The sequence below is a fragment of the Desarmillaria tabescens genome (genome assembly GCF_030435595.1).
Source record: "Desarmillaria tabescens strain CCBAS 213 chromosome Unknown EV420scaffold_29, whole genome shotgun sequence".
NCBI classification, from domain to species: Eukaryota; Fungi; Basidiomycota; class Agaricomycetes; order Agaricales; family Physalacriaceae; genus Desarmillaria; species Desarmillaria tabescens.
This window is the reverse complement of record NW_026848328.1, coordinates 86,433-99,097: the sequence shown is the minus strand read 5'-3', so window position 1 is coordinate 99,097 and position 12,665 is coordinate 86,433. Positions and strand designations below refer to the sequence as shown.

At 47.4% G+C, this 12,665-nt stretch overlaps 5 protein-coding genes across 5 annotated transcripts; 4 read left to right on the top strand and 1 right to left on the bottom strand.

Annotated features, from left to right (window-relative positions):
- Positions 1-2,405: 2,405 nt before the first annotated feature.
- On the top strand, positions 2,406-5,458 carry EV420DRAFT_1765980 (uncharacterized protein; the record flags this gene model as incomplete). The annotated part of the gene is made up of 20 exons (XM_060480854.1): positions 2,406-2,722; positions 2,774-2,823; positions 2,875-3,070; positions 3,132-3,194; positions 3,247-3,280; positions 3,334-3,641; positions 3,696-3,742; positions 3,794-3,922; positions 3,973-4,033; positions 4,089-4,095; positions 4,157-4,192; positions 4,239-4,373; positions 4,428-4,477; positions 4,532-4,565; positions 4,617-4,741; positions 4,805-4,818; positions 4,868-4,984; positions 5,038-5,210; positions 5,266-5,318; positions 5,373-5,458. Exons 1-20 carry the CDS (start codon positions 2,677-2,679, stop codon positions 5,456-5,458), a joined length of 1,764 nt encoding a protein of 587 aa, XP_060328221.1. The 5' UTR covers positions 2,406-2,676.
- A 781-nt stretch (positions 5,459-6,239) lies between these two features.
- On the bottom strand, positions 6,240-6,944 carry EV420DRAFT_628501 (uncharacterized protein). The gene is made up of 2 exons (XM_060482844.1): positions 6,352-6,944; positions 6,240-6,304 (listed from the first exon to the last, which is right to left on the bottom strand). Exon 1 carries the CDS (start codon positions 6,737-6,739, stop codon positions 6,356-6,358), a length of 384 nt encoding a protein of 127 aa, XP_060328220.1. The 5' UTR covers positions 6,740-6,944; the 3' UTR covers positions 6,240-6,304; positions 6,352-6,355.
- A 447-nt stretch (positions 6,945-7,391) lies between these two features.
- Positions 7,392-7,699, top strand: EV420DRAFT_1645406 (uncharacterized protein; the record flags this gene model as incomplete). Its single annotated transcript, XM_060477777.1, has 2 exons — positions 7,392-7,616; positions 7,667-7,699. 2 exons carry the CDS (start codon positions 7,392-7,394, stop codon positions 7,697-7,699), a joined length of 258 nt encoding a protein of 85 aa, XP_060328219.1.
- Positions 7,700-7,931: 232 nt separating this feature from the next.
- Positions 7,932-8,823, top strand: EV420DRAFT_628492 (uncharacterized protein). Its single transcript, XM_060482843.1, has 4 exons — positions 7,932-8,034; positions 8,090-8,174; positions 8,231-8,558; positions 8,613-8,823. Exons 2-4 carry the CDS (start codon positions 8,109-8,111, stop codon positions 8,723-8,725), a joined length of 507 nt encoding a protein of 168 aa, XP_060328218.1. The 5' UTR covers positions 7,932-8,034; positions 8,090-8,108; the 3' UTR covers positions 8,726-8,823.
- A 908-nt stretch (positions 8,824-9,731) lies between these two features.
- On the top strand, positions 9,732-12,513 carry EV420DRAFT_1645405 (uncharacterized protein; the record flags this gene model as incomplete). The annotated part of the gene is made up of 20 exons (XM_060477776.1): positions 9,732-9,777; positions 9,831-9,880; positions 9,932-10,127; positions 10,186-10,248; positions 10,301-10,334; positions 10,384-10,691; positions 10,753-10,799; positions 10,851-10,979; positions 11,030-11,080; positions 11,146-11,174; positions 11,213-11,248; positions 11,295-11,429; positions 11,484-11,533; positions 11,588-11,621; positions 11,672-11,796; positions 11,833-11,873; positions 11,924-12,040; positions 12,094-12,266; positions 12,322-12,374; positions 12,428-12,513. 20 exons carry the CDS (start codon positions 9,732-9,734, stop codon positions 12,511-12,513), a joined length of 1,803 nt encoding a protein of 600 aa, XP_060328217.1.
- Positions 12,514-12,665: the final 152 nt, after the last annotated feature.

Below are 12,665 nucleotides of genomic sequence, written 5' to 3'. Positions count from 1 at the left end.
AGAATAGGGTAGATTCAGCACCGCTCAAGTCGGTGCCATATCGTGAGATGCTTGCGAATATATTTTATTCGAGATGTCGACAACTTCCAGGTGATTAATTCCCTACCTTTGTACCCCCCTCAAATACAATTTTATCCCGACATGATATGCCCTTGTCTCTTCTCACTCCCTACGAAGAGTTTTTCTTCGGCGAGACACACTCAACAGTGTTAGAATGGTAATGGTGGTGGTGTTACCGGCGCCAGGTCCCAATAAGGAACGGCCGAGTAGTGTTTCGATGACGTGACTTGGCGCAGCTCGGCGCGACTTCATTCGGCTTCGGCTTCAACGGCTTCACCAAGTCATAATTTTTGATAGCTTTGAAGCCAAGTTGCCGTCACGCCGCTCCAGCCGGTCAAGCTATGACTTCATGCATTTCCTTTAAATGGCTCATCAGTAGATTTTCAGGTAACGTAATATTCCAGAAATTTTCGGAGAAACTGCGGGAAAAATTAAAGTCGACCTAAAATACAGTTATTGACAGGTCATTGCAACACCATCAGTCACTGAAACAGTTGATTTAGCCTCCTTCTCCCCAGTTCCGCTGCCTGACAGTGTTGCATAATCGGAGACATAGATATTATGGATTTTTAGTGATTTTTTGGGAATTTTAGCGCTACTGCTGACCCCGTGAAAAATCGAACAGTGATGCAAATTTGGCAGGGGTTTGCCACGTGGTCATTTACCAGTCAATGAAACACCGTAAATTACGGATATCTCAATACTAGATGCTTTGATCCAGTTCATACTTTGTATGGACATCACTGAGTAATATTAAAAATTTTGTGGCTACTTTATTTGAGGAAAAAGACAATGTGTGGTGGATGGGACAAAAAATATTTTTCGGCATTCCAATGACCGGTAAATAACTGTAGCATTTCGGTATTTTTTACTCAAGTCGAAGCTCGGGCAACTTCAAGTCGCGCTAAGCCGCGCCGAGCCGGTACTGTGGTGTGACTTTGCCGAAGTCATTCGGCAACATCGGCGTGACTTCGTTCGGCTTGACTGGCGTGGCGCGCGGCTTTAAGCCGAGTCATCGAAACACTACGGCCGAGTCCACAGCCCTGACATGGCGAACCATGCCGCGCTGTGGCTGCAAAGGCTCATACCATTGTAATCACACTGTTGAGTGCGTCTCGCGGAGTAGAGACTCTTCGCAGGGTACACGATTGAATGAAAAGTGATGGAGATGAGCACAATCGAACATGGAGAACCAGTTAGCATTGGTGTACACCTCGAAAATCCGGTGCGGTGTATGACTCTTTAATAAGAATCAGTGCCATCCAAAAGGAGGAGCGTTATGAAATGGCTCATGAGACATGTGCATCAACAATGACAGTGAAAGAACATGTGAACAAATGTGAAACGCGTAACGGGAGAGTGAGACATGGTCCATGGACCATGAGGTGTATGGAAGGTCAGCAGCAATGAGAAGATATCAAGCACAATGGGAGCATACGAAACAAAGAACCACAAACTGCAGGAACGAAACACAAGCATCGTGTGCGCACAACAAACGAGGCCCGTTGTTTCGCTCAAGCCTTAGCCCATATGAAACGGAAACTAAGAACAGCGAAACAGGCAAGCTCCTTCGAGAAAGAGACTGCCTGCGAACGAAACACCGAGTATCACCAGATTGGTGACATCCTTCACGAAGGACACCACCAGCGGACGTAACCACCGAGTACACAGGTGAGATCTTTCGGAAAGGATCTCATCTGTGGACGTAACCACTGCACAGGCGAAATCCTTCGCAAAGGACTCCATCTGCGGACGTAACATGGTTATGAGCCAGCGTCACGGTGTCGTCAAATTGTCTGCACAGCCACAATCACTCGTCTTTTCTTAACCATCAAGTCAGTCGTGCTGTTCACCTAGTACCTTTGTGCTGCGCGAGTCTCAGTGCCCCTACACAATATTCTTCCTGTGAGCGGTTGCTATGCAAGGTCGAATAATGGAGGAACGCCAAATTAATGAAGATGGAGCAGGAATTGGGATCAGGTCGGTGAGTATGCTAGCTACCTGGGAACGTGAGAGATAGCTAATCGGGAATAAGCGCTGTGCCTACGGTGGATCTTTGTCTGAACTGTCACCCCACATCTCTGACCATGATTTTGAACGCATTTCCCGAACTCAGTGCCGAGGCTGGAATCCGATTGCGGGAGACAAAGGTTCGTTAGATAGAACATTCCAGTGCTAATTCTGGTATTGTTAGACGATTTTAATGCACCGCCACATTTTTGCCGACGAGTATGAGATGTGTTCCTTGTTACGCTGCGGCCCTAGTCTAACCCCGAGTCAGGCCCAAACCCTGTATGGTTTCAAGGCGGGCTCGGGGTTCGGAATTCGAAAGCCAGGCCCAAGCCCGCACCTGTAAATCACTAAATTATTGGCGGCTCCGAGTCCATGGAGGCAATAAGTTTCAGAAGCCCCCAAATATCCGGTGAGGACGTTCATTAATGCCAGCATAGATAACATTTTCGACCTTTTGTCGGTTGTCTGGATGCATTGAAGACCATTCAACAGAATGTGCGATAGCTCTGGACACGGTGTCTGACTCGCCTTCCGGACGGCTCTTCTCAACCACAGAGTATATATACTTGACGCCATGGTCCCTAGACGGTACTCTTATCAATCATGACGGATGCTAAAACACAAACCCCGCGCTGCTCTATCGAAGAAGGTGAGCTTACTGACAAAAAAAGCCAGAACATTCGCATGCTAATTTGACTAGCCGACAGAATACTCACAGGACCCGGAAGTTCGCTCGAAATCGAAACTCGAGTCAGTGTTCTGAGCTGCCATCTACTCTTTGAAGGTCTAAATGCAATATAGGTCATTGACGGGAGGGTCCTGAAAGTATGGAAGAATCTCTGGCCATCCATGCGGCACCTCTTCTTGCACTCGACCACGGAGCACGCCGACAAAGTCTATATAGTATACGGGAAAGAGCGTTACACCTATCAGGAGGTATTAGAGAAGGCGGTCAAATGTTCTGCCATTTTGAGAGATGTTTATGGCATCAAGAAAGGTAAGGATATCCTGTTGTTTTTTTTTTAGTTAAACCACCTGCTTACTCGCTTTCGGGGAAGGGGATCGAGTAACAATCTGCTCTCGAAATTGTCCGACTTACGTGGTCGTGTTTTGGGCTTGCCGTGCGTTGCATCTCATGTCTGCTTCAAAACCGAGGACTCAATCTTGTAACAGATCTTCTGGGTGCCGTCACCGCTCTTGTGCACATGTAAAATTTGCTTCTGCATGCCTTTCATTCTTCGTTTTCTGATCGTACCAAAGGTGGCTACCAGTGGAGCCGCTCCGACACTGTATAACGCTTACAAAATGCTCACTGATCATCCTTGACACCGAGCGAGCTGACATGGTCGAACCGATTAGTGCTGAGCTTAGGCTCGCATGCGGTGCATCAGGATGTCTCGTCCTCGAGGATCACGAAGGGAAAGGCCATTGGGAAGGCATGGACGTTTGGAGTAGAGTCTTCTCCGAATACGATGGAGACATTAGCGAGGTGCTGAATTGCGATCCTCAAATTTCACCTGAAGATAACGCAATGATTATCTTTACGTCGGGAACCACTGGCTTACCAAGTACGTAGTAGCTGAACCTGTTTCACAGATCATCAATGACGTTGTTCGTTCTAGAGGGTGTCTTGAGCACACATCGTGCATTCTTGACTCCGTTATTTGATGTATGTCCTCTTTTCTATGAACTATTTCGTTGAGCTTATAAATTGTACTAGATACCTTTGTTTACAGGGAGAGACTGCCTTCGACGAGGCGAACCACTCCTTCAGGCACCTAGTACAGGTCCTCAGGAAGGTTTCCTGTTTCCAGGGATGCTGTCACAGGCTTCTTTCATTCTCGCGACTGTAAGACTGGCAGCCGACATGGTAACGAATCAATATTCACCCGTTTTCAGATGCACTGTGCTGTTCAAGGATTCAAGGTCGTTTTAACACGCACATGGAATGTACCTGAAGGCAAGAATCGACTTTGTTCTTGTTTAAAGGTCTCATTCTTACTCAATACTTGCAGCTGCGGAGTAATTCCATCCATTTGATTTGGCACAGCTTTCTTGCCTGCTAACTGATATTTCATTCTAGACTGTGTAAAACAGAGAATATCGTTCGGCTCGGCGGGTGCGTATCTATGTTTTCGTGCTTGCGTTAGTTAACGATGTTGCAGTCCACCTTTAACCATCAGAGAGCTCGCTGAGAGCGCGATATCCAACATTTCAATAAAAAGCATATTATATGGAGGTAACCCAACTGCACCGTCTCACTTTCAAAGATTTAGACAAGCATTTCCTCTCGCCACCATGTAAGTGCGTCCCAGCGTGTCCAGTAGTCGGCACTTACTCGGGTTATCTTGTAGCTTCCACCTATATGGTCTAACTGAGACGAATTCCGCCGGGGTAGGTTTCGGTGAGGAAATTCTTTCATAAACAGATTACAGCAGAGGCCTGATCTGCTCCCCAGGTGGACCGGATTACGATGCGAGGCCAGATAGCTGGTGAGTCTGTTTGTTCTATTTCTCTCATCCTTAAACTGTTTCAATTTGCAGTGGTTTCGTGGTTCCTGTCAACGAGATTCTGATACTGCAAGATGGTGCTAAAGCTGCGCCAGGAGTGGTGGGAGAGATTTGGCTTCGCGGTCCGAATGTGATGAAAGGGTATTACGGCGACGAAGGTTGGTCCCAAGATCGTTTATCTCACTGGTACACAGGCTTACATGTTCGGACAATGGCTGAAGTTGCTACCAATCGGGTGGGATCCCTTATTTATAGGTGCTTGTGGCCACTGAACTTTGATCTAGGTCCTTACTAAAGACGGATGGTTGATGACCGGCGATCTTGGACGAATTGATGAAGGTGGTTACGTTTACATCACGGACAGGATCAAAGATATCATCATCAGGGGTGGTTATAACGTTGTGAGTGCCATTATAGTATGTTATACAACTCTCCGTGATGGGCGAATTCATAGGATTCCGTTTTCGTCGAGAATGCCCTGTACACCGAACCGGGTGTATTGGAAGCAGCAATCGTTGGCGTACCTGACGAGTATGCGGGGGAATTGCCCGTCGCATTGGTGACCCTCAAGTCTGGGTATGGTGGATTAGTCGATGAGGAGAAACTTACGGCGACTGCCGAGAAGCTGTAAGTGTATCCATCTTCTGGATCTAGCTTTCCTCAAAGTAATCTGTCTGGAAAGGTTACCCAAATATGCTGTTCCGGTGATGATTATTCTGTATAATCATGGATTTGGTAGGTGTGGTATTGCTCAACTGAAGATGATTCTGAATCAGAGATTGGGCACAGATCACACGGCTTCTGGGAAGATTATCAAAGGGCCGTTAAAGGTCATAGCCCAGAGGGAGTGGGCAAGGAGGTCGAGGAAAGAATAGACTAACCTTCAAGTTATGAAATACATAGAGCGGTGCTGTTCGTTCCGCGCCTGTGAATACATTATATGCGGCTTTAACGAAGTATGAATGGTAAACATCGTCGTACAGCATACAAGGTAACCTAAACAATCAAAACTTGCCAAAATGATGTGTTAGAATCTGTCCTTGACTCTCAGTTGGAAGGATTGAACTTACCTGTTTGTTATCCAGATTATACAACAGGACTGGCGACACCAGGCCTCAACCGACGCCCTCGAAATCGTACCTCCTCACCAATCGGTGATCTCATCAGCAGAGCGCGCCAGGCATGGCAAGGATCCGGGGACGTTCAATTCAGTTAGGCGCGTACCCGAAGAGCCGGCGGGTTCACTCACCACGACACGACCTGGTCGACATGGCTCAACCTTTCACGGCATCGTTGCCATGCCTCACATGAGACTGTCGATCCTGGCCTGTCTTGCCAGGATACTCACCCCGCCCCTGCAGAACCAACGACATGCTCATACGGTACTAAGCATGGCGAAAGAACGTGTGATCGCGGGTGTCCACGCTTCACGTCCCTACGTACCTTCCGGTTGTGCTAAAGCCTTCCGTGGTTTTGATTTTTGGTTGACTGGCTTGATCGGTCTGAGACTTGGACAAGGGGCTGTGCATATGACTGTTTAATATAGATGAGCGATGTAAAGTCGAATTATTACAGCTGGCTTTGTGATGGAAAAACTTGTGATAGCGAAGGTAGCAATGTAGCGAGTCTTCAAAGGCTGATATACAAGAGCAGAGCGGAACCGTACTTCAGGTGAACACTTTGTCAGGCCTGTGCATTTCATTGGTTCTCCATTTCCTTCCCTAAGCGAGATGAGAGAAAAGTCATTGCAGGAGATGAATCCACATACCTTCCTAGACTGTGTTCTCGTCAACATCGGTCGAGATTTGCATTGCTCTGCGCCCATAGAAATGCGGAACCTTCGTCCTGTAAAGACGTTTTAGACGTTGGTATGCCTGTGTCTCCCGCGAGATGAATAAATCGAGGAAACTAAAGGGATCAAAGTACTGCGCCTCTCCGAAATAAACGGGATCATAGATTTTTACGATCATGGTCGATGGGTATCCGGTAGCGCTGGGTGAAGAATCTTGGATATGAGCTGTCCAGACATAGGCAATACGTTCAGTACTGGAGAGAAGTCGCTTATCGAGGACGATAGAAACATTAGTGGACATAGTCGGAGGAATGGGAACTCGGTGAGCTATGGAGGCATCAAGGTGATCTACAATCTGGGTCATGAACGCGTCCTTTGGTAGATGCCCCGGTCATCTTCAGGATAATATGGTGGCGGATGAGCATACAGCTCCAGGGAGACCCCGGGAAAGTGTGTACTCTCCAAGCTTGGGACTGCCGTTGAGGGAAAATGACAGACTGCTGGACGCCGACTACAGCCATGCCGGCCGGCTGATAATAGGTACGGCATATCGGTATCGGACATTGTCGGCAGTTGGCAGCGGTCTGCACCACTTTTACGGCAACGACATTGGTCGACTTTGCGTGCACGGACCTTGCTTAGATTCGACTGCACTGCTATGATATCACAGCGTCTCTTGCAAACCAACTGAACCAAGTACCTGAGGGCGTACACGCTGCCGCCGGTCAACGCTGGATTCACCGAAAATCGTCACATTCCCAGGGATCAGAATCTCACCCACCTGTTTCTGCTGCTGTCCCACGTTCATCTGCTTCCTTCCACCATCCGTCAAGCACACGCATCCATTATCTTCACGCGTATCGTGGCTCCTTGTTCGATGCCTGTCACGCCTCAAATACTGGGAGTACAAGGCCATTGATGGCATCCAGCGGGTGACGGAGACGCGGAAGCGTCAGTAATGGCAACTCAAATACGACGCAGAGGCATATTCACTCACAGGTTATACCCTCGCAAATATGCTGGAAGTGGGCAGTATTTTCTTCGACGACAACGATCCTCAGACCCGATTGCCGGCTCCGTTGGGCGCTGTTTGCATCCCCGAAGAGGATAACAGAGACTTGGAAGTAGGCGAAGCAGCATTGGCCGCGCTGGTTGGTGGGATTCGTTTTTTGCAGTGCTTTGATGATTATCTTGGCGTTGATGGTTTTGTCGTATTGACAATACGCGAGGAGAAGAAAGTGGTAAGTACTCTTTATTATTCCTGCATATCTTTTCTGACCCTGATGTTCAGTGTGTTCAGATTCAGCCATTTTTATTGTTGTAATCTATTGTACGTATCATCTATCTCACTCGCAATTTTTCCTTTCCTCTAATTTTCCTTTACAACTATCTCTCCCCTTCCAGTTCTCTTCGATCTCTCATTCCTGGCTCCTCGTCTGCTTGCGCAAGACCATATAGATAGCGGATCAGACTGGTATACGAATGCCGTGGGGGGAGACGCCGTGTAAGACTACTTGTGCTTCCACTCTTTGTTAGAACTTAACTTTTTGCCAGGCTGAACGCACAAGAGCCTCTATGGCGCTAGATTCCGGGCAGATGGATGCCACGCTTCCGTTGTGATCTGAAGACATAGTCTGAATCTTACATCCACAAGTTCTAGTATGTTGGATCTATCTTCGGTGCAGTTTCCTCCATTCTGACGTTAAACTGGTAGTACATTGTCCCGCGAACAAATGAAGAACGTCAATGCTGCTGACGGGAATAATTCGTTCACGCATTGTGCATGGACAACCGTGAATATAACCAGTAGCTCGCAGTCTCACTTTCGCAAACTAACGCTGCTTTCCCGGTCCACGTCGCTTCCCTTGTCAAGCACTGGTTCCACCACCGCGCGCGCTACTTCAGCTTCCACCCTTACACACAGAGAAAGTTCGTCATAATCTCCCAGTGCGAGGAGTCCAGTCGGTGCACCAGACGAACGCTTGGGGAGTTGCCTGTAGCGTCGGTGACTCTCGAGCCTGGATACGACGGATTTGTCGACGAGGAGAAAACTCATGGTGCACTACAGAGAAATTGTGAGTGTACCTACGCTCCGCCCGTCCTGGCCCTCAAAGTAATCGGTCTAGAAATGCTCCCTAAATATGCCTCTCTGGCGATGATTATTCTGCATGATCGTGTATTTGGTGAGTGCTGTATGGTCAACTGAAGACAGATTTGAATTGAAGATTGGGGCACAGATCATCTTCTGGGAAGATTACCAAAGCGCCGTAGCCCAGAGGGAGTGGGAATGGAGTATGGAGGAAAGAATAGGGTAGATACGCCACTACTGAAGTCTGTGCCGTGTCGTTAGATGCTTGCGAATAAATTCTATTCGCGATGTCGACATTTTCCAGGTGTTTAATTCTATACCTTTGTACCCCTCAAATACAATTTATCCCGACATGATATGCCCTTGTCTCTTCTCACTCCCTGCGAAGAGCCTCTACTCTGCGAGACGCACTCAACAGTGCGTTAGAAATTAGAATGGTCTGAGCCAGGGTGTCGCCAAATTGCCTGCACAGCCACATCATTCGTCTTTTCTTAACCACCATGTCGGTCAGTCTCGCTCTTCACCTAGTACCTTTGTGCTGCGCGAGTCTCAGTGTCCCTACACTATCTTCTTCCTGTGAGCGGTTGCTATGCAAGGTCGAATAATGGAGGAACGCGAAATTGTTGAAGGAATTGGGATCAGGCCGGTGAGTATGTTAGCCTTCCGGGAACGTGAGAGACGGTTAACTAGAAATAGGCACTGTGACTACGTGTATCTTTATCTGAACTGTCATCCCACATCTTTGACCATGATTTTGAATGCGTTTCCTGAAGTCAATGCCGAGGCTAGAATCTGATTGCAGGAGAGAAAGGTTCGTTAGATAGGACGTTTGAATACTAATTCTGGTATTGTTAGATGATTTCAATACACCGCCATATTTTTGTCGACAATATGAGATGCGTTCCTTGTTACAGGCCCTGCCCTAACCCCGAGTCAGGCCTAAGCCTTGTAGGGTTTCAAGATAGGCTCGGGGGGTCTGAATTCGAAAAGCCAGGCTCATGCCCGCCCCTGTAAATCAATGAATTATTGGCAGCTCCGAGTCTATGGAAGCGATAAGTATCAGAAGGCCCCAAACATCCGATGAGGGCGTTCGTTAGTGCCAACATATATAATATTTTCGACCTTTTGTCGGTTGTCTGGATGCACTGAGGACTATTCGATGGAGGGCGCGATGGTGTTGGACTCGGTGTCTTTCCGGGCGGCTCTTCTCAACCACAGAGTATACATACTCTACTTCATGGTTCACAGATGGTAGTTTTAATCACTCATGACGGACGCTAAAACACAAACCCCGTGCTGCTCTATCGAGGAAGGTGAGCTTACTGTCAAAAAAAAAGCCAGGACATTCGCATGCTAATTTGACTAGCCGACAGAATACTCACGGGACCCAGAAGTTTGCTCGAAATTGAAACTCGAGTCAGTACTTTCAGCTGCCATCTACTCCTTCAAGGTCTAAACGCAATACAGGTCGTTGACGGGAGGGTCCTGAAAGTCTGGAAGAATCTCTGGCCATCCATGCGGCACCTCTTCTTGCACTCGACCAAGGAGCACGCGGACAAAATCTATATAGTATACGAAAAAGAGCGTCACACCTACCAGGAGGTATTAGAGAAGGCAGTCAAGTGCTCCGCCATTTTGAGAGATGTTTACGGCATTAAGAAAGGTAAGGATATTCTGTTGTTTTTTTAGTTGAACCACCTACTTACTCACTTTCGGGGTAGGGGATCGAGTAACCATCTGCTCTCGAAATTGTCCTACTTACTTAGTCGTGTTTTGGGCTTGTCGTGCGTTGCATCTCACGTCTAATTTAAAACTAAGGACTCAATCCCGTAACAGATCTCTTGGGTGCTGTCACCGCTCTTGTGAACATGTAACATTTGCTTCCATGTTCAGTCTTCGTTTTCTGATCATACCAAAAGGTGGTTGCCATTGGAGCCGCTCCGACACTGTATAACGCTTACAAAATGCTCACTGATCATCCTTGACACCGAGCGAGCTGACATGATCGAACCGATCGGTGCTGAGCTTAGGCTCGCATGTGGTGCGTCAAGATGTCTCGTCCTCGAGGATCACGAGGGGAGAGGTCATTGGGAAGGTATGGACGTTTGGAGTAGAGTCTTCTCCGAATACGATGGAGATATTGGCGAGGTCCTGAATGACGATCCTCAAATTTCACCTGAAGATAACGCAATGATTACCTTCACATCGGGGACCACTGGCTTACCAAGTACGTCGTACTAAGCTGAACCTGTTGCACAGCTCATCCATCATGACATTGTTCGTTCAAGAGGGTGTCTTGAGCACACAACGTGCATTCTTGACTCCGTTATTTGATGTATGTCCACTTTTCTGTGAACTATTTTATTCAGCTTATAAATCGTACTAGTTAGCTTTGTTGATAGGGAGAGACTGCCTTCGACGAGGCGAACCACTCCTTCAGGCACCTAGTACAGGTCCTCAGGAAGGTTTCCTGTTTCCAGGGATGTTGTCACAGACTCCTTTCATCCTCACGATTGTAAGACTGACGGCGGATATGGTAACGAATCAGTATTTACCTGTTTTCAGATGCATAGTGCTGTTCAAGGGTTCAAGGTGATTTTAACACGCACATGGAATGTACATGAAGGCAAGAATCGATTTTGCTCGTGTTTAAAGGTCTCATTCTTACTCAATACTTGCAGTTGCAGAGTAATTCTATCTGTTTCATTCAGTACAGCTTTCTTACTGCTGACTGATACTTCATTCTAGACTGTGTAATACGGAGAATATCGTTCGGCTCGGCGGGTGCGTATCTATGTTTTCGTGCTCGCGTTAGTTAACGGTGTTGCAGTTCACCTTTTATCGTCAGAGAGCTCGCTGAGAGCGCGATGTCTAAAAATTCGATAAAAAGCATATCATATGGAGGTACCCCCATTGCACCGTCTCACTTTCAAAGATTTAGACAAGCATTTCCTCTCGCCACCATGTAAGTGCACCCCAGCCGGTCCAGTAGTTGGCGCTCATTCGGGTTATCTTGTAGGTTTCAAATATATGGTCTTACCGAGACGAATGCCGCCGCGGTAGGCTTCGGTAAGGAAATTCTTTCTTAAACAGATTACAGCAGAGGCCTGATCTGCTCTCCAGGTGGACCGGATTACGACGCGAGGCCAGATAGCTGGTGAGTCTGTTTGTTCTATTTCTCTCGTATTTAAACTGTTTCGATTGCAGTGGTTTCGTGGCTTCTGTCAATGAGATTCTTATAATGAAAGATGGTGCTAAAGCTGCGCCAGGAGTGGTGGGAGAGATTTGGCTTCGCGGTCCAAATGTGATGAAAGGGTACTACGGCGACAAAGGTTGGTCCCAAGATCGTTTATCTCACTGGTACACAGGCTTACACTTTTGGAAAACGGCTACAGCTACTACTGATCAGGTGGGATCCCTTATTTACAGGTGCTTGTGGCGACTGAACTTTTGATTCAGGTCCTGACTAAAGACGGATGGTTGATGACCGGTGATCTTGGACGAATTGATGAAGGTGGTTATGTCTACATCACGGACAGGATCAAAGATATCATCATCAGGGCTAGTTATAATGTTGTGAGTACCATTGCAATGCGTTATACATCTCTCAGTGATGAGCGAATTCATAGGATTCGGTTTTCGTCGAGAATGCCCTGTACACCGAACCGGGTGTATTGGAAGCAGCAGTAGTTGGCGTACCTGACGAGTATGTGGGGGAGTTGCCTGTAGCGTTGGTGACCCTCAAGTCCGGGTATGGTGGATTAGTCGATGAGGAGAAACTCACAGCGACTGCCGAGAAGCTGTAAGTGTATCCATCTTCTGGATCTAGCTTTCCTCAAAGTAATCTGTCTGGAAAGGTTACCCAAATATGCTGTTCCGGTGATGATTATTCTGTATGATCGTGGATTTGGTGAGTACGGTATTGCTCAACTGATGAGGTTCTGAATCAGAGATTGGACACAGATCACACAGCTTCTGGGAAGATTGTCAAAGGGCCGTTAAAGGTCATAGCCCAGAGGGAGTGGGCAAGGAGGTCGAGGAAGGAATAGGCCAACTGAAATAATTGGGGGTCAGGAATGTATTTCTATATAATTATGTTTCCGCACACTGGGAACCGCTGGTAGACGAGAGAAGACACTTCAAGTGGAGTGTTCGGCGATAACATCAGTCACCTCATACATTGTTCGTGTCGAAGCCCGAA